Below are 16218 nucleotides of genomic sequence, written 5' to 3' on the forward strand. Positions count from 1 at the left end.
GTGCTTCCTCAATTGTACAATTTGCATTTCCTCTGCAGATTGATTTTACTACTTTAGCACTTTTTCTGTCTGTTACATGTTTTATCTGTGTGATTCATTTGTGAAAGCCTTGTGTGTGTTCCATGAATCACTACGGATTAGTCGACCTCTGTTTTCCTGAAGCTGAGCCTATTTATCAGCTCCTCCCAGCGACTTGCCAATTCAGCCCACAGAAGACAACTTCGCTTGAGACTGAAGCCATTTGAGTGAAATATATCCACCAGTGATCTTACGGTACTCGGGAAGGCCACTGACACCCCACCCACTCCCGACGCATCCTCCTGGGACCGGTTGCTTGGCAACACTGGCTGATTGGGTTAGCAGGGTTAAGAAAGGGTCTGGCACGGGCCACAGGAATCAGATCACTCCCATTGATCATCCTCTGTGTGCACTCTGCTGAGAGTCGAGGCCGCAGCCACAAAATCAAAGCTCTGCCTTCATGTCTGAGAGGGGTTATTACGCACACAGGGGAGCCCAGAGAGACACGCCAGGCTTTGTGTGGTCGTCGCTCTAACATCCCTTAGCGCGCATGGCTTTGTGCTGCTGCAAGTACTCACAGTGGCTAGCGATGTGATTGTAATTGAAGCCCTTTTAAGAGATTTCAGGCACTACAGAGGGCAGGTCTGGAGAGCAGAGAAGCCTCCGGCGTCTAGAAATGGTGGTGCTCTCTGGTGACCTATTATCAGATATATGGGGATCTATTTAAGGTCATTAGCTGTAATTGAGACTGACACACATATATAAAATGGTGTCACTTGTGGGGAAAGACCGCTGGGTGGAGGCTGCAGGGAGGGTGGTGGTATTCCAAATGCCAGCCAGTGTGGGAGGCTCAACAGGAGGCAGGCACACTGGACTGACACACACATCTGCCATTTGTATATTCAACCATCTACTGTTGCATTTTTGTTGACAAGGTAAACTACCAAGCCTGACATGGGACACTGAAAGCAGCACGGCCCAGTCTCACACCAAAATGTGTAATAGCTACCCTGGGCCACAGTAAATGCTGTAAATGTTGAGATGCCACTGTTTTTTTTATGGCTATTCTTACAATGAGTCACAAACTAGAAAGCAACTGGAGCTTTGTGGTCTGTGTTTGCACAAGTGTATTTCAACCAACCCAAAACTTAACCAAGCAGTTTTGTTGCATAAACCAACAAACATTTGCTTAAAAAAGTGCAAAAATGACGAGACACTGGGCTCAAATTCTACTCTACAAGTTAAAAGTTCTGTTTTTTTTGTTAAAGCAACTCCTCCAACCTCTTGATGTGAACTTTGTTGCTCTTTTTCTTTGCAAAGGGGAAAGAAACATGCGAATCATTTAGACGAAGGCCAGTAGAAATGATTGTGTTTGGCAGTGGTACAGTGAAGTTTACTGACAAAACAACATTGTTTATACAGAGACAATAAATTATTGTCAGAGCACATTTATCGTGTCATAGCAGGAAAGGCGAAGGAAGCAAAAACAATAAACAAGTGTACAATGTCTGCATCTGAAAATACAAGTCTGCTGAGTCTTTTGTATTGGTACTGGACACTAAAAAGAGAGCTAGAAGCTAAAAACCAGATCTGTACAGAGATATTGTAGGCCATTATGGGCATCAAAAAGCTGTCTGTATTTAACTCAAGACAGACAGGACCACAGTTATAATATATAGAATATAAATAAAAAGATTGCTATGCCGTAACAGCAACTGATGTCTCAAATAAATATGAGCAAATGTATCATTGTTTACTTTCAAGTATCTCAAAAAGTGGAAAACTAGACTCTAATGTGAGCGTTACACGGATTATATCATCACTGATCATGATATTTTTTGTAAGTTGTTGTGAAAATGATCATTTGAATTGCTGTTGTGTTACAAATCCATGTCAGGTTATGCTAATGTCGATATTTAATATATGTATGAGCTATACTTGTGAACATAGTTTTGCTGTGAAGTGCCAGGACCTAAGAGAATAGTTACACTTCAGTAATCCCTAATCTATAGACACGATCGGGTATTACTGCAAAAAAAATGAAAGAATAAAAAGTTTGTCCTATACGTCAGAGAATTTTACAATACTTCACAACGGCAGAAAATTTTATTTCAAATTTTGAGCAGTTTTTAGGGTGAGGATCCCCAAACCAACCAGCAGACTTGCTCAGACAGGCTAGTTCAGTTGGAGTAGCTGTCAAATGTAGAGCTCCCACTCTGATCTTACTGTCATTTTTGAAATTATATTAAGATTTGTTGAGACAAAAGTATCTACGTTGTGCTTGTCATCAAATGATCGTGAATGAACCAGGCTTCACTACCCTGTATCTGTGAATATTAGCACTGTAAAATCACTGTGAAAATTAATCTCTAAAGAATAAAATGAGAAAATGTTTCAAATGCAGACATTTACCCCAAAGGCAGTATATTGGGGAGTATTAGTAATATGTCTTTGGATTTCCTACTGTTGCAGTGTTATTTAGTACACTATTGGAACCATTTGGGGCACAAAACCTCTAAAATCCCAAATTATTAAAGGGTTTTTTAATTATCTGAAATGCTTCAGTTTCAGTTTTGTGGGTTCTTGTGCACATTTAAATGTTTTAAACATGTCTCTAAATGCGTGTATTCCCTCATCTCTGTGCATGCCTGGTTCAAACCAGTCCACTCCGGCCCTCTTTCGCCTCACATTGTTGTGTTTGGCACTAAGTGCGTGTAGCAGCGTTGACACCGGCCAACTGTTCCATCAGTCCTGCAGGCCTTTGGTGGCGACTGCTGAAGTCCTGGAGAGGTGTAAAGTGCAGCGAGGCAGTGTGTGGCGCCGGCCGGGTGATCCCTCCCACGTCTCTTTACTCATGCTGTCCCGAGGGGAGGCAGACACCCGGCCAACTGGTGTCACTGTTCCGCCGCCAAAATCCACTGAGTCACCACCGAAGTGGGGCAGAAACGTGGGTCTCCTGACCACCGGTTTGCTCCGTTTCGCTGGTTTGCTGATTTATTTTTGAAGTTACGGAGAATCCACACGAGTACAACACATAACGCCCACACCGATGGGGAAAACAGTGATGGACTCTTCTTATTTTTCAGCTTGCTTGTGTGTGCTTTGCCTTATGTATCATGCTGCTAATGTTTCATATTGTTCCCCTCTCCCTTCTCTTATTTGATCTGCCTCTTCTTATACACTGTAACATCCCATTAAAACTGTCATAATAAAGTCTATTTCCTTCTCATGGTTTAGGTTTTCATCACTAGTCCTCTCAAACAAAAAGGCTTATGGTGATATCGGCTTCAAAGATTAGACGAAATTTTTGTTGTTTACAAAAATTTATTCATACAAATCTTACAACACGTTATTTTTTTAAACATTTATTGACCTGACGCTTTGCAGATTGCCATTTGAAGTATCTAATATTCACTTTCCACACAGTAAATATATATATATATATATCTTTGAAGATTATTTCATTTTTAGTAAGGCTATTGGCGCTTCTTTCATTATCGTACATATAATGTTTCATGGAGAGCGGTAAACTGCTCCTTAACCTCTATTTTCACAAAAAGTAAAATTAAATTAAAGCCAACGTCTAGTGCTCTATAAATCAAAGAAAGCAGTGCAAGCAGGAACGCTTGACATCTAAGCTGGATGACGCTAAAGGTCCTATCAAACAACTGTGCAACACAAAAACAACAACAACAAAAGGGTGAAATGCAAGCTGATGATGTGCAGCATTGTAGGGCCACTAAATAGCCATCTGTGATTCATGGCGATTTTAAAGTCGATGCAAGGCACCACAGCTGCAAACTGCTTCCTGCGTCACAAAGCCTAGAGGGGAATGCAAAATTAAAGAAAGATTGATACAGTAAACACAGATCGAAGAATGTTACCCTGCTGTGTGAAAACTAAAACCCTCAAAATCTGTATTCCTCCCTCACAAATCTGTGCAAAACTCGGGAACCAAAATCTTTTTGGCTTGATTGTGTTTGTAAGATAAATTCGCCTCATCTCACTGTTCTAAATCAGAATGTTCCCTATCATTTGGCCCACTTCTGCTCCTCTTATTTGGCTTCTTTCGAACTGTGCTTTCTCCTTGTGTTCTTACATCTCTACCTTCCTCTTTAACTGTAATCACTCATGGCAGCTTTTGTGCCAAACTGCAGGTAAAGATAATAAAAAAATGACCACTTTAATCGTCCACAGCTTTTTCTTCAAACACAATTCAACAGTAAATTACAAAAAAAAAAAAAGATCTCCACTCGTCTGGGTAACAGAACCTATAAATCATGACATTAGACTGAGAAATTCTTGCCAGCAGTAAAGTACATTCAGAGTGATTCTCCAGCGGAGGACAAGGTTTAACATACAGCTCGTGTAGAAATGTAAGTGAGGAGAACAAGAGCACAAAACAACATCCAGATGACAGAAAATGTATGTTTGTAGTAGTCAGGAAGCAAGCAAAACCATCTAGTTGGAGTAGTCTGCACAGATGAGGTGGCTTTTAGTGCAATTACTTTAATCATGCAATCTACTGTCGTTTTTTTTTTTTTTTTTTTTTTTTTTACATTGGTTCACATGACAGAAAAGGGAAGCACAATAGACCCAGAAGGTTCAAACACAAGAGTTCAAACTGCCTGGAATGTCTCTCACAAAGAACAAACTGATGGATAAGTCACCATGTAACAAGTATCATTTCTTTTTTTTTGTCATTTTTTTTCTTAAATTTTGCCTGATGGTGCTGGAGATGTCAGTGATACTTATTATATGGGCGGAGAGAGACGTGAGAAAACCTTCAGCAGGATAAGAGGTTTCCAAACACAGAATCCAGTTGATAAAAACACAAGACTGGCACTTTTACATGAGTCAAAGGTGTAAGCTTACTTTGTAAACACTGCAGAAGAAAAAAGGGTAAGAAAAACCTCAGAAGTACTCTGGTCTTCATCTCAGATTTAGAATTTTTGACGAGAACTTAACTTAAAAAAGTGGCATTTTGGATGTTTTAAAGCCAACCAACAAGGCTTACATCTGGTTTAATCCAGATCGACTAAAATCAATCAGTCTGTAATGATATGTAAACACATTATCCTCCCCCACATTCAGGCTGCATGTGATACAGGTGGAGCTACAGGTTCAAATCTGTGAGACTCTCGAGAGACAGGAGCACAAATGAGGTGGAAGAAGAAGAAGAAGAAGAAGTTGGGGTTTGAGTGTTTGGATCACAAGAGTTGAAGGTGAGAAGAAAAATGGGGACATGAGAAGCCCCCCTGCGAGGACACGGCCTCAGGAAAGAGCCTGAAACTCACCGGAAATTCGGGAGAAAACTGTTTCAGCCAGTCTCCCAAAAAAGCCTCAAACTCATCCCCGTCCGGGAGGGCATCAAAGTCTATGTCTTGTAGGATTTGGTGAAAACCTATGTCTTCAAGGCTGTTGTGAATAAAGACAACTAAACTCTTAATGTCACTTTACAAAAAGCAGCATTCAATACATTGATTGTCTTTTAAACTATTTATTTTCCTCACATTCAAATCTCTCCACTAAATGTTTAAAAGACAGGGCTGTTGGAGCATATCATCATGTCAAACAATTGTGTCCTCCTCAATAAATAACTCTAAAAAAAGTAAATCCATGATTACATAAATAGAGGCTATTCGTTTTCTCTCTCTCAAATGAACAAAAATTGGTCCACAAAGTAGATATGTGCGTCCTCAAGTGCTTTAAGTACAAAATAAAAAACAATATTATTATCAAAATATTCATTTTAATGGCTTACTTCATACATAAATACATGTTTAAGAACACAAAAGCGATCCACTGATTGGTCAGATCTCAAAATGACTTCATCTGGGGGCTGCATACACTTAAGTTTTTTTGTGTTTTTTTTTTCTTTTATCAGGAGGGGAGAGAGGAGGATGCTACAAATATGCCAGCCGCCGTCCTTTGTTTCTAATTCTCTGTCTATACCTTTTCCCCAGGACTGCTGCCAGGTATTTCTTGACTGCCATTTGCTTTCGGTAGCGGCTGTAGCTGTCTGTGAAGATCCCGTCTGAGTGTCGCTTGGAGAGGGGCTCTGAGCTGTCGTCCAGGACTTTCCCCCCGCTGTGAGGAGAAACAAGAGGCAAATCTCAGTACCATCACACTGGTACATGTGCAGTCATATGAGCCCTCCCCTCCCCACTGTATGGAGCTGAGGTGAAGAGCCTGCATGGACACTTGAAGGAAGATCTCTGTGCCTCCATCTTAAAGGCAAAAATAAATAAATAAATCACTGGACGATCTTCAATGCAGCCTGGAGAGCTGCTGTGGAGAAACCTAATCTGTGTCCTCATTTTGGAGCAAATAACCAGATTTAGCAGCAAAAACGGGCAGCAGTGTCATTTTTGCATGAGAGGCTTTTAATTTGGAGACCTGTTCACGTTCTCTCTGCTTAACTTTTAACCCTCCCGTGCGTAATTTGGCATACGCTTTGCACTACGATGCTGCTCATAAAGCCAGAGCAACTGCAGCCCTCCCTCCTCTTCCATCGGGAACCACTGGGACTGGGGCCTATAAATTATTCATATGGAAATAAATTTAAACCTGTGCGGGGTAATTCTTCCCTCTGCGCCTCACACTGCAGCGAGCGCAGAAAATGACACTTCCCAAATCAATCAAGTGCCCGTTTGTGCTCTCCCCCGACGACTTTATAGCATTAATAAAGGCTGATTCAGAGGCGGAGGGCGCCAGATTGAGCGGCATGCTGGGAGATAATCGGGGCGCACAGACACGTACAGTACGTGGAACAGCGTGAATTATGAGCTTTTAAAAGGATCAGTCAAAAGAAAACGCACAGAGGACAGAAAAAGAAACATTAAGTACAATAAAATAAAAGAAGAGGGGACAACCAAGAAGATGTTCTTACCCTACACGTTTTGCCATCAGAGAATGAAGGTATTTCCTTGCTGATAACTGACCCAGCGCTTTCCTGTAGGCTTTATTAAACATGCCGTCTGCATGCCTTTCCGTTCTGGGATGATAGATAGCCACACAGTAAAATCACCACACACCCAGCGCAAGAGGCAACAATGTCAAGTGAGCTACACTGCAAAAAATAATCCATCGTGGCATTAAAATTAGGCCTTAAACCCCCCCTTTTTGCCATCTTTTCTGGAATAAACCAAAATCCTACAAGTTATTGTGAGAATATTTCACTTCTGTTCTATTAAAAAGGTGTTTTCTTGCATTATTCTCTCAGGATGTCCTACATTGTTCCCGTTTGTGTAGAATAGTTCACAAATTTACTGGAAAAAATGTGATTTTAAAACTCTACAGACGCTCCCTTGCAGCTAGTTATTGCTGTTTTTTTATTCCTTGGGATTTAATCGACTAAGTTTCCCTATAAGGATTCAATTTAACGAAAAAGACAAGACTAATTTGAACAAAAAAAATCCAAAATAATAGTTTAAAACTCCTGTTTGTTTGGAGTTACAACATTTCGACGATACGTTGATTCAGACAAAACGTAACAACATACATAGACAGAAATAGGACTACAGTAATGAGATGTGAATGTCTCCAACGTCGAAGAGGGGGAAAGAAAAACAAAAAGGGTTTGTGTAAAACAGTGCTGATAGTCACCTTTTCTCCGGTGGGTAGTACAAAGTGTAGACGTCGTCCGCGACAGACGGAGCGCTTCTCACATCCATTTGGTCTCTGTCATAATCCAGGGACGGGAAGGAGTTTCCATCCTCATCATAAACCTCACTGTCAAGTCTGAATGTGAGAAAATAGACAAATCTTTACAGTCTGTTTCCCAGCTTGTGCCACGTGTAAATATTATTCTCACATTTAAACAAAAATCTGTCAGAAAGAGAGGAGACTTTCATGCGTAAAAACGAGAAGGAACTCTTTTCTGTTTCTATCTATACAGAAATGTTACTTTGAAAAAGTCTGAGCTTTAACGTAATTTTTATGACCAAATCGTTTCCTATTAATTATCTAATCATTTAAAATGCTCGACTGATGGCTGCAGGATGGATTGACTGTAATTCACTGGCTCAGTAGCCTAAATTGCATTACCGCCGTTCCCTGGTGAATGTTCCTCAGCCCTATGGATTGGCTGTCAGAGTCCCTAATCCAATAGGCTATTATACCCTCAGACATAACCAACTGTACAGCAGATATGCTCTTTAGCCTGTGTCCTGCCGCTGCTGCTCAGTACAGTCATGTAAAGCTCTCCTCTCTGTGCGTAAAAATCAGACATCAGCACCTGGAAAGTGAAACTTGAAGGCAGATGAGAGTGTACATACCTAACACTGGGGAAGCTAAGCCCCACAGGTGAGCAGTTGACGCTGTAATGCATTATGATTCCATAGATGAGTAATGCTAAAGTCGCTTTACTAGACATTGTCTTGCTGCAAAAGAAAACAAATGGCATCAAGTCAGTGAAAAGGCGCAAAATCGAAACCCACTCATTAGAACAGTTCTTGGATGCACTGGTTTAGATTCTGTGATATTAATTTCACACCATACCTGTGCGACCAAACAGCCACACCTGACTTTTTTTTCCAGACACTCTCCCCACTTTTACGCTGCGTAAAAAAACAAACAAAAAAAGTGCCTCTTCTTACCAGTTGCGAGATGCTGGACGCGATCCGCTGAAGATCTCAACTGGGAGAGTGAGATAGGATGTCTATCTCAGTCTCTCTCTAGCGCTCTCTCTCCCCCTTCCTCTATTCCCTCTATGAAGCGCCTCTTCAGTGTCCTTGTGCTCGTTCCGGGTGTGCAGCCCTCCCGCAGCTCACTTCTCAGATATTTCTACATGTACTCGGTCCTGGAGCGGATGGAGAGCGCCGAACATTTGTCTGCGGAAAAAACTTTCCCTGCGTCCTGTGCAACTTAACTCCAGTGGGTTTTTTATCCATGAATGCGAAAGGCATGCCTTTTTCACTTGTCACGAAGGTGCGGGGAGGGAGGGGGGACGGAGAAGGGAGAGGGGGGGAGGTGGGCGGCTGCGTCATCGGGCCCCTGTCCCATTGGAGAGCATCCTTCTTCCGCGTCAATGAAAGACCCCGAGCCAAGTCATAAAAAAGAGGAATGGGTCTTGAATTCAAACATTACCATTAATTAAACAGCAAATTAATGTCAACATTTGACGTCACGCTATAAATAGCATCACGTGGTCGGGGCCCCTCTGATGCCCGAGGAGGGGGGAGGAAGGTGGGAGACGTCGAGAGACTAAATCTGCGTCGGAGCAGCTGAAACAAGATTGGCAGGGTTGGTTCTAGAAAAAGTTTCAGAGATCAGTTACACAACCAGACATTATTACACCTGAGCAGGTTAGAGCATGCAGAATGTCTGAACTTCTACAGTTTTTTTGGAGGTTGTATTCTTTTATGCATCCACACAGCTCTCTTATTGACATATTTATACACATAAACCATTACACACTGTCTTGTGGAGCTGTCCTCTCTTGTAATTAAGGCACCAGTAAAGATGTCTGTGGCATTTGACTGTACGTATAAGCATACATTTATTTATTTTTCCCCATTTTCACCCAAGTTTGTGGCAGTGTGCCTTATTTCTAGCAATAAAATGCCCTTCAGCTTTCCAAAACAGGTTATTTTTCAGTTACTCCAGCCCATAAAGAAGCTATGGAGTGGCATTAGTTTATGTCAAGAATTCACAAGCACCAAACTCTAATACAAACTTTGATTTTCATTTGACAGCAATGAAAATGTGTCATTTTAGTTTTTTTTAAAAAAAATATACACTCTGTAATATTAGCTGTTGTCTTGTGGAGCTGTCCGGTGCTGAAACACGACTGACAGACTCAACTCTGAAAGTTTCTGCACCAAACTACTCAGATTAATAATATGTAACTGTGCTTCTTTTTTGTTGTTTTAATTTATACTCATGAAATCACAAAAATAACATGAAGAGTCTGAATCTGAGCCCCTTAAGTAAGAAAGAAGCACAATTTCAATCACCAACGAACAACCAGAATGCGGTGGGAGAAAAACACTCATGTCTCACTCAAAAGTAAAAGTCCTACTTCAATCAGAAGTATTATCAGCAAAAACTAAAACTGCTCTCTGTGCAGATTTGTCTATTATCACATCCCTTTTAATACTGATTCAACATCATTCTGCTGCAGCTCGTCAGCGTGGAGCTACTCCATGTAAAGGAGTTTCATCAAGTGGTTCTCAACCTTGGGGGCAGGCCGGTTCTAAAGGCCACAAGATAATGACACAGGAAGGAGGAAAATACGCAAATTCTCCTACATAGATCTGCTAGACTTTGTTTAATTGTTGCTTTTTTGGCATATGTTTCTGCTTTTATCCCTTTAGGCCCTGAACAGTTTGTAATGAAAGCATCGCAGAGTTTTGGAGTTGAGTGTTGCATCTTTAAATGTTGGCCCCAAATGAGAAACAGCCTTTAATTCTGCCAAGTTTATTCAATTAATGAGGCTTGAATGAAACAAACTGAATCAGAATCTGAAGTTCAAAGAGGTAAAACTGGCGGCAGTTTCACCGACATCTGAAGCACGAGGGATTTTTATTTTTGTTTCGTAAATGGAAATGAATGTTTTTAAGGTAAAATCTTGCTATAAGGTAACTAAAGTGCCTATAAATTCTAAACAAACCTTGTGTTAACTTTTGGTTTGCTGCTCAGCTGATTCCTTTTCCACACATGCATCAGGACCATGTGTTGAATCTTCAGTGGGTGATTCAGACCAGACCATCTTCTTGGGCCTCTGACGTCATGTGACGGTTTTCTTAACGAAAAGAGACTCTTCATTTTGAATTTTTAAGAATAATCTCTGAAAAAGCTCCTTCTAGCTGAGCTCTTTTCTTGCTCTGAGTGAGCACTGCACCCCAGTGGTTCAGAGAAGAAAGTACACTGTGGTCCATCAGGGGCTTTTTATGTCATCAACTGCAGGTAGAGATTTAGCAGATTTAAAATACAAATGTAAAAATATCATTTCCTCTCTTCAGCTGTCATTATTTCTAAAGTGACACTAACTTTAAATCACCATGTTCTCTCTAATTATGTTGATTTGCAATTGGGTTACCTGCCTCGTGAACCGTAAATATGATTACCTCAATTATAAAATGTGTCACGCTGAAATGAATCACTGTAAAACGGTGATTACTCATTCAGCTTTGATCATCTCTTAATAAGTGTTTGTCCTGATGTTAGCAGGATATCGCTTTTCCTAAATCTAATTAAGGCAGATAAGAATATTTATCCAGCAAAAACACATTTTAAGTGCCTTCCTGTAATAATCACGGTGGAATATTAATAAACCTGCTGCCCCGAGCAACCAGTTTATCGTTTGTTGTAGTAATTTTATCTCCAAGGTGGTTGATTGAGTCTTTTCTGGCCAAAAATCATCCCAGTGTTGAGGAAACATCTGGAAGTGATAAAGTAGGACATAAAATCCACATACTGTAGGTTTCAGCGGTTGCACCTTACAGTAAGCTACAAAAAGGTCAAATAAATAAATAAAATGTGCTTCTGTTTGTTGAGATGAGTCTGCAGAAAGGAGTCGTATAAGATCATTTGATTGGAACGAGCTGTGAGTAATCAGACCGCACAGAGTATGACTGAACATGACAGCAGAAAGAACATATGACTCACTCTAATTTTAGTACTGTTAGCTTTTTATAGCAGCGACCAGTGGTGATATGATGTGTTTGAAGACTTTTATTGATCTCACCGTCTCATGGCTCAAGCAGGCGATACTCTGCTGTGTTGACAGAACACGGCTCCTGCAAATCTAATTGTAAGGCGTGTGCTTGTGTATGTCAGGTTGTAGGAACATAAATGTGTTTATACAGTCACACAGTGGAGGCTTATAGGCCCTCCTCATGATATAAATCATTATATTTTAGTGTGATGTCTCAGTTTAAGCCTCTTGGAAATGAATGTGTGTCAATGGAACGTCCTCTGAAGTGATAAAAACACGACTGCTTGTTTGGTTTTGTCCGAAATGAGACGCCGTGTTTGTTCTTGCTAAATGACTGCTGGTGTTTATGACTCATCAGTGGTGGTGGAGGATGTATTCACATGTTTTACTAGCACTTTAATAGATAAAAATACTAATTTAACACTATGAAAATACTCTGTGACATTGAATATGTTACTAAGTAAAGGTAAGTATTATGAAAATATACTAAAAAGAAAATCACTAAATGCAGAGAAAAGCTTCTTGTGACTCTTCTACTATGATATCATGAGGTTATTATTAATTGTACATTAATGTAAAAGTTGTAGTTGCTGGAGGTGGAGTTTATTTTGAAATATGGACCCAACTGATACTAATTTCGTGATTATTCTCTCCATTAATCAATTGATTGTTTGAAAATCTGAAATAAAGAGGAACGCGTGTTTCAGTGATTACCAAATAGTTGCCAATTTTCTGTGAATTCACCAACTGATTAATTGACTAATTATTTCAGCTCTGCTTTGGTAGTTTATTCAATTGCAAAACTTTTTTTAAAAGTTCTTTCTACATTTTGTGGGGAAAAACCTATTTTGCAAAGCAATTAAAGCCGGAAGAAGGGCTACATTTTCCTTTAAGATTAAGCAGAGTAAAAGCAGAAGTGTAAATAGTAAAATACTCAAGTAAAGTGCAAATACTTGTACTGGAGTACACATTAAATATACTTAAAAGAAAATGTAATCATTGTTTATTTATTAATTCAAACTAAAACTTCATATTTTACATGAAAAAATACATTGCACCTCCAAAAAATTCTCTTAAATTTACATTTCCACATTTTTTTTGCATATTCTAAAGAGTTTTTGTGGATTGATAAAACTTAATCAACCCATAAGGCAACTGTAAACCTTAAGTTTGGATATTAAGTTAACAAGATGATAGACAAATTAAAAAATGAGTGTAACTGGGTTTATAGCAAATAAATACTGATAACACTGATTTACAAAAGGGCCTGCTGTTGTTTGTCGAGTACGAAGATTAAAAAGGTGCATTTAATGTAATTAATGTGGTGTTTGTACTAAAAGGGTTTAATAAGTAGATGGGAGGAAGTAAACAGCAGATATCACAGAGCAGCTGTGAGCAGAACTGTTTTATTGTAATTGCAGTCTGGTGAAGAGGATGCAATCACGAGAGCAACACAAGCAGCATTTAGTGTCAACACCGGGAGCGTCAGATTACAGACACACTATCTCCACATCATAAAGGTGCACAAAGCTGTTGCAACACAAAATGGTTCTCACTCCATTTTTTTTTTTTTAGCACTTTTAGCATCTTGTTTAGGTGGTTTTTCACTGTGAGAACAAGTTTAAACTTGGATTCTTCTCAGATATGTCACGTAAAGATGTCAGACGCAGACATTTTTGGTTTTAGCAGCTTATCAGTAATCCTTTTGTTACCAAAGATAGAGAAAAGTTTCAAAGTTCAGTCAAAAAAGAGCATTTTGCCATTTTGTTTTTCATTTTAGATTTCACATTGAAAGTATTTTGTAGTATTTAGGCCCTTTAAAGCAAAGTGAGACAAGTTTAATTCAAATCTCTGGTGTTGTTTTTAAAACAGTCATCCTCTCCTTCATTATAAAACAGGAAATTAGAGTCATTACTGATAGGCTAATATACTGTTGTCTTAATAACTGTCTAATCAGAGTGGACATAAAACAGCTGCAACCACGTAAACTGTAGGCAATAAATCTGAGATTGTCTTTACCAAAGTGAAAAATAGCAATAACCAAGAGTCTTATTGGAAACTATAACTTCAGATAGTTTCTTTAAAGCTACATTGATTTGTCCATAATTTCTTACAACTTAATGAAACTATTTTTGTTGTTTTGTTTTAAAGCCAAACAGTCCCAAGGTGCTGCTATAGAGGTATACGTTCTGAAGTGGAGGACTCAAACCAGTGTCAGATTGTTATTTTTTGCTACTTGAAAGTGCATGTAAATGTTATAAACTCATGTTGTGCAGCTCATAACTTTCCTCCAAGGGTTACTGCAGTGATTCTCTCTTGTTATTTAAAAAAATAGGACACTTCTATGGGGAAGAATTGAAAAAGAACTTGTTCAGCAAATGTTATTGTTATTTTTAATCAGTAGTATGGGTCTGGTATTCACAAGAACTCACCAGAAACGTAATAATCACGAGCAGTAAATTATAAAAAGAATCTTCAGTTTCAACTAAATTGCATCACAAACTTCTCAAGGGAGACCAGTGAACCTGCATGTCACTTCTAGTTATATATTTGAAACTAGAATCTGTGCAGATCTTTGACTTTTGAGTAAATTTTGCTTCACATGAGGCTCTACACTGTAGCTGGTCATTTATCTTTGTACTAAACATCAACAGATTATGTTTGCTTGAACATCCAGTGTGCAAAATAATCTGTAACTCAAATTAAAACATTCGTCCCACAACGAAACTTGAAAGTTTTTCATTAGATGATGCCCTTAAGATGGAAGTCAAAATCTATCAAAGTCTCCTTTATAAAGTAGCCTTGCCTTTAAAAATGTGGGGCTTTACTCCATAAATATAACAGTCCTTTTTTAGAGCTTTAAATTTTATCTTCACACTTAAAGTGGTCTGATCATGTCTGAAAATAGTGGAGCGCCTCTTTACTGAAGGTTTAGTAAGTTTATGTCACCATCTGAACTGCAAATTAACGTTTGTAATTTTGCATAAAATACAACAGATTTTCTTTAATATAATGGCATATAAATAAAAAATAAAATAAAAACAAAGAACAAAGCAGTGCAGTTCAACAAATAAACCAGATAAAGTATTTTTTTCCCCCTGTCATACTATAGAGCTACTTAAGACAAAAAGCATGAAAAAAAAATCAGGGCATATTTCCAGTCAGTTGTATTTATTAATGTAAGGATAATTGTACAGAAGCTCAGGTCAGCAAATATAAATGAATGGACACTGTTAACCACCAGGGCGCAGTCAAGTGGTAGCTCTAAGTGGACACAGCTCTCCCTGGACTGTAGTAAGAAACCTCCTTTACAAGACGTTACATTTAGCTCTATAATAACAAAATATGTTCACTTAAAAATATATCTTGTGTAGATCTTACATATATATATTCATACATATCATACAAATAATTTTTGGTTTCCTTTGTACATTGTTTTGTCTGCATGGACATGGATATTTACATTCATCCATTAAAGCATTTATTACTGTTTCTTAATATAGATAATAATACTGCCACCACCATGCTTGCTGGTAGGTAAATTATTCTTGAGGTTAAAGGCCTTATCTTCTTTCCTCCAGACAAACTATTTCTCTCATTGTGGCCAAATTGTTCAATTTTTTTCTTCTTTCTTTCAACTGACCACAGAGCTGTCCTCAAGAAAGTTTTTTCCTTGTCCATGGTGGTCACATGGACAAAAGTTTAACTTCAGTTGAGCTTTAAGGTGCTGTTCTTCAAGGAAGAACTTCACTTCTTGGATAGGAGAACATGGACATCTGGCTTCTAGCAGTTTTTAATTTGTTGCAGATCTGCTTTTTGGTGATTCTTGGTTGACTCTTGACCATCCTGAGCAACTATCAGCAGCAGGTAAAAGTTTGTGTTTTCTTCCTGGTCATGCAGTGACAACTGTAGCATGTTTGCACAGATGATTTTTGGATCTGCAGCTGCTTTGAAATGGCTCCAAGTGACTTTCTTGATTTATTCAACTCATTGATTTGCTTTTTCATTTGTTTGCTGATCTCCTAAGACTTTTCCACTGTAGGGTTTGTGGCTGAGTCTGGGATGGATGGATGGATGGATGGATGGATGGATGGATGGATGGATGGATGGATGGATGGATGGATGGATGAATGAATGGATGGATGGATGGATGGATGGATGGATGGATGGATGGATGGATGGATGAATGGATGGATGGATGGATGGATGGATGGATGGATGGATGGATGGCAATTGACATACAAATTGTGTTGGTCAGAGAAATAGCAATAAGGTGCCTAAAACGCTGGTATTTACAGAAATGTGCAAAAAAATTTAGCATTTACGATAAAATAGAGTGTTATAAGAGTACATAATACTATAGAGTATTATTAGGAGTACAGAATACAATAAAATAAAGTATTATGAAGCACAAAAGGTGCAATGTGAAAACAGAAGTAATAATGACTGTAATTGTAAATAAAGATTACTATCAAAAGGAATCAAACATTATCCTGACCTGTTTAAAGGTAATGTCATGCTTGATCTGTCGAAATGTA

General features: G+C 38.9%; 1 protein-coding gene across 4 annotated transcripts; it reads right to left on the reverse strand.

The window, feature by feature from the left end:
• Positions 1–3322: 3322 nt before the first annotated feature.
• Positions 3323–8947, reverse strand: adcyap1a (adenylate cyclase activating polypeptide 1a). Of its 4 annotated transcripts, XM_022196234.2 has the most exons (7): positions 8619–8947; positions 8298–8402; positions 7627–7761; positions 6911–7015; positions 5974–6108; positions 5316–5436; positions 3323–3840 (listed from the first exon to the last, which is right to left on the reverse strand). In XM_022196234.2, the coding sequence occupies exons 2-7, from the start codon at positions 8393–8395 to the stop codon at positions 3832–3834; spliced, it is 603 nt and encodes a 200-aa protein (XP_022051926.1). In that variant the 5' UTR covers positions 8396–8402; positions 8619–8947; the 3' UTR covers positions 3323–3831. The 4 variants fall into 4 exon arrangements, with proteins under 4 accessions (XP_022051926.1, XP_022051925.1, XP_022051924.1 ...); XM_022196233.2 differs by lacking the exon at positions 3323–3840 and having other exon boundaries at positions 4177–5436; positions 8521–8947; XM_022196232.2 differs by lacking the exon at positions 3323–3840 and having other exon boundaries at positions 4177–5436; positions 8619–8945.
• Between the last annotated feature and the right edge of the window lie 7271 nt (positions 8948–16218).

This window comes from Acanthochromis polyacanthus, chromosome 20, assembly GCF_021347895.1.
Source record: "Acanthochromis polyacanthus isolate Apoly-LR-REF ecotype Palm Island chromosome 20, KAUST_Apoly_ChrSc, whole genome shotgun sequence".
In the NCBI taxonomy this organism is placed as follows: Eukaryota; Metazoa; Chordata; class Actinopteri; family Pomacentridae; genus Acanthochromis; species Acanthochromis polyacanthus.

Coding starts and splice junctions, on each gene's coding strand:
- adcyap1a (XM_022196233.2), bottom strand. CDS start 8,395: ATGTCTAGTAAAGCGACTTTAGCATTACTCATCTATGGAATCATAATG. Junction 7,016..7,626: donor TACTACCCACCGGAGAAAAG/GTGACTATCAGC, acceptor CTATCATCCCAG/AACGGAAAGGCATGCAGACG. Junction 6,109..6,910: donor CTGATGGCAAAACGTGTAGG/GTAAGAACATCT, acceptor TTCTCCTCACAG/CGGGGGGAAAGTCCTGGACG.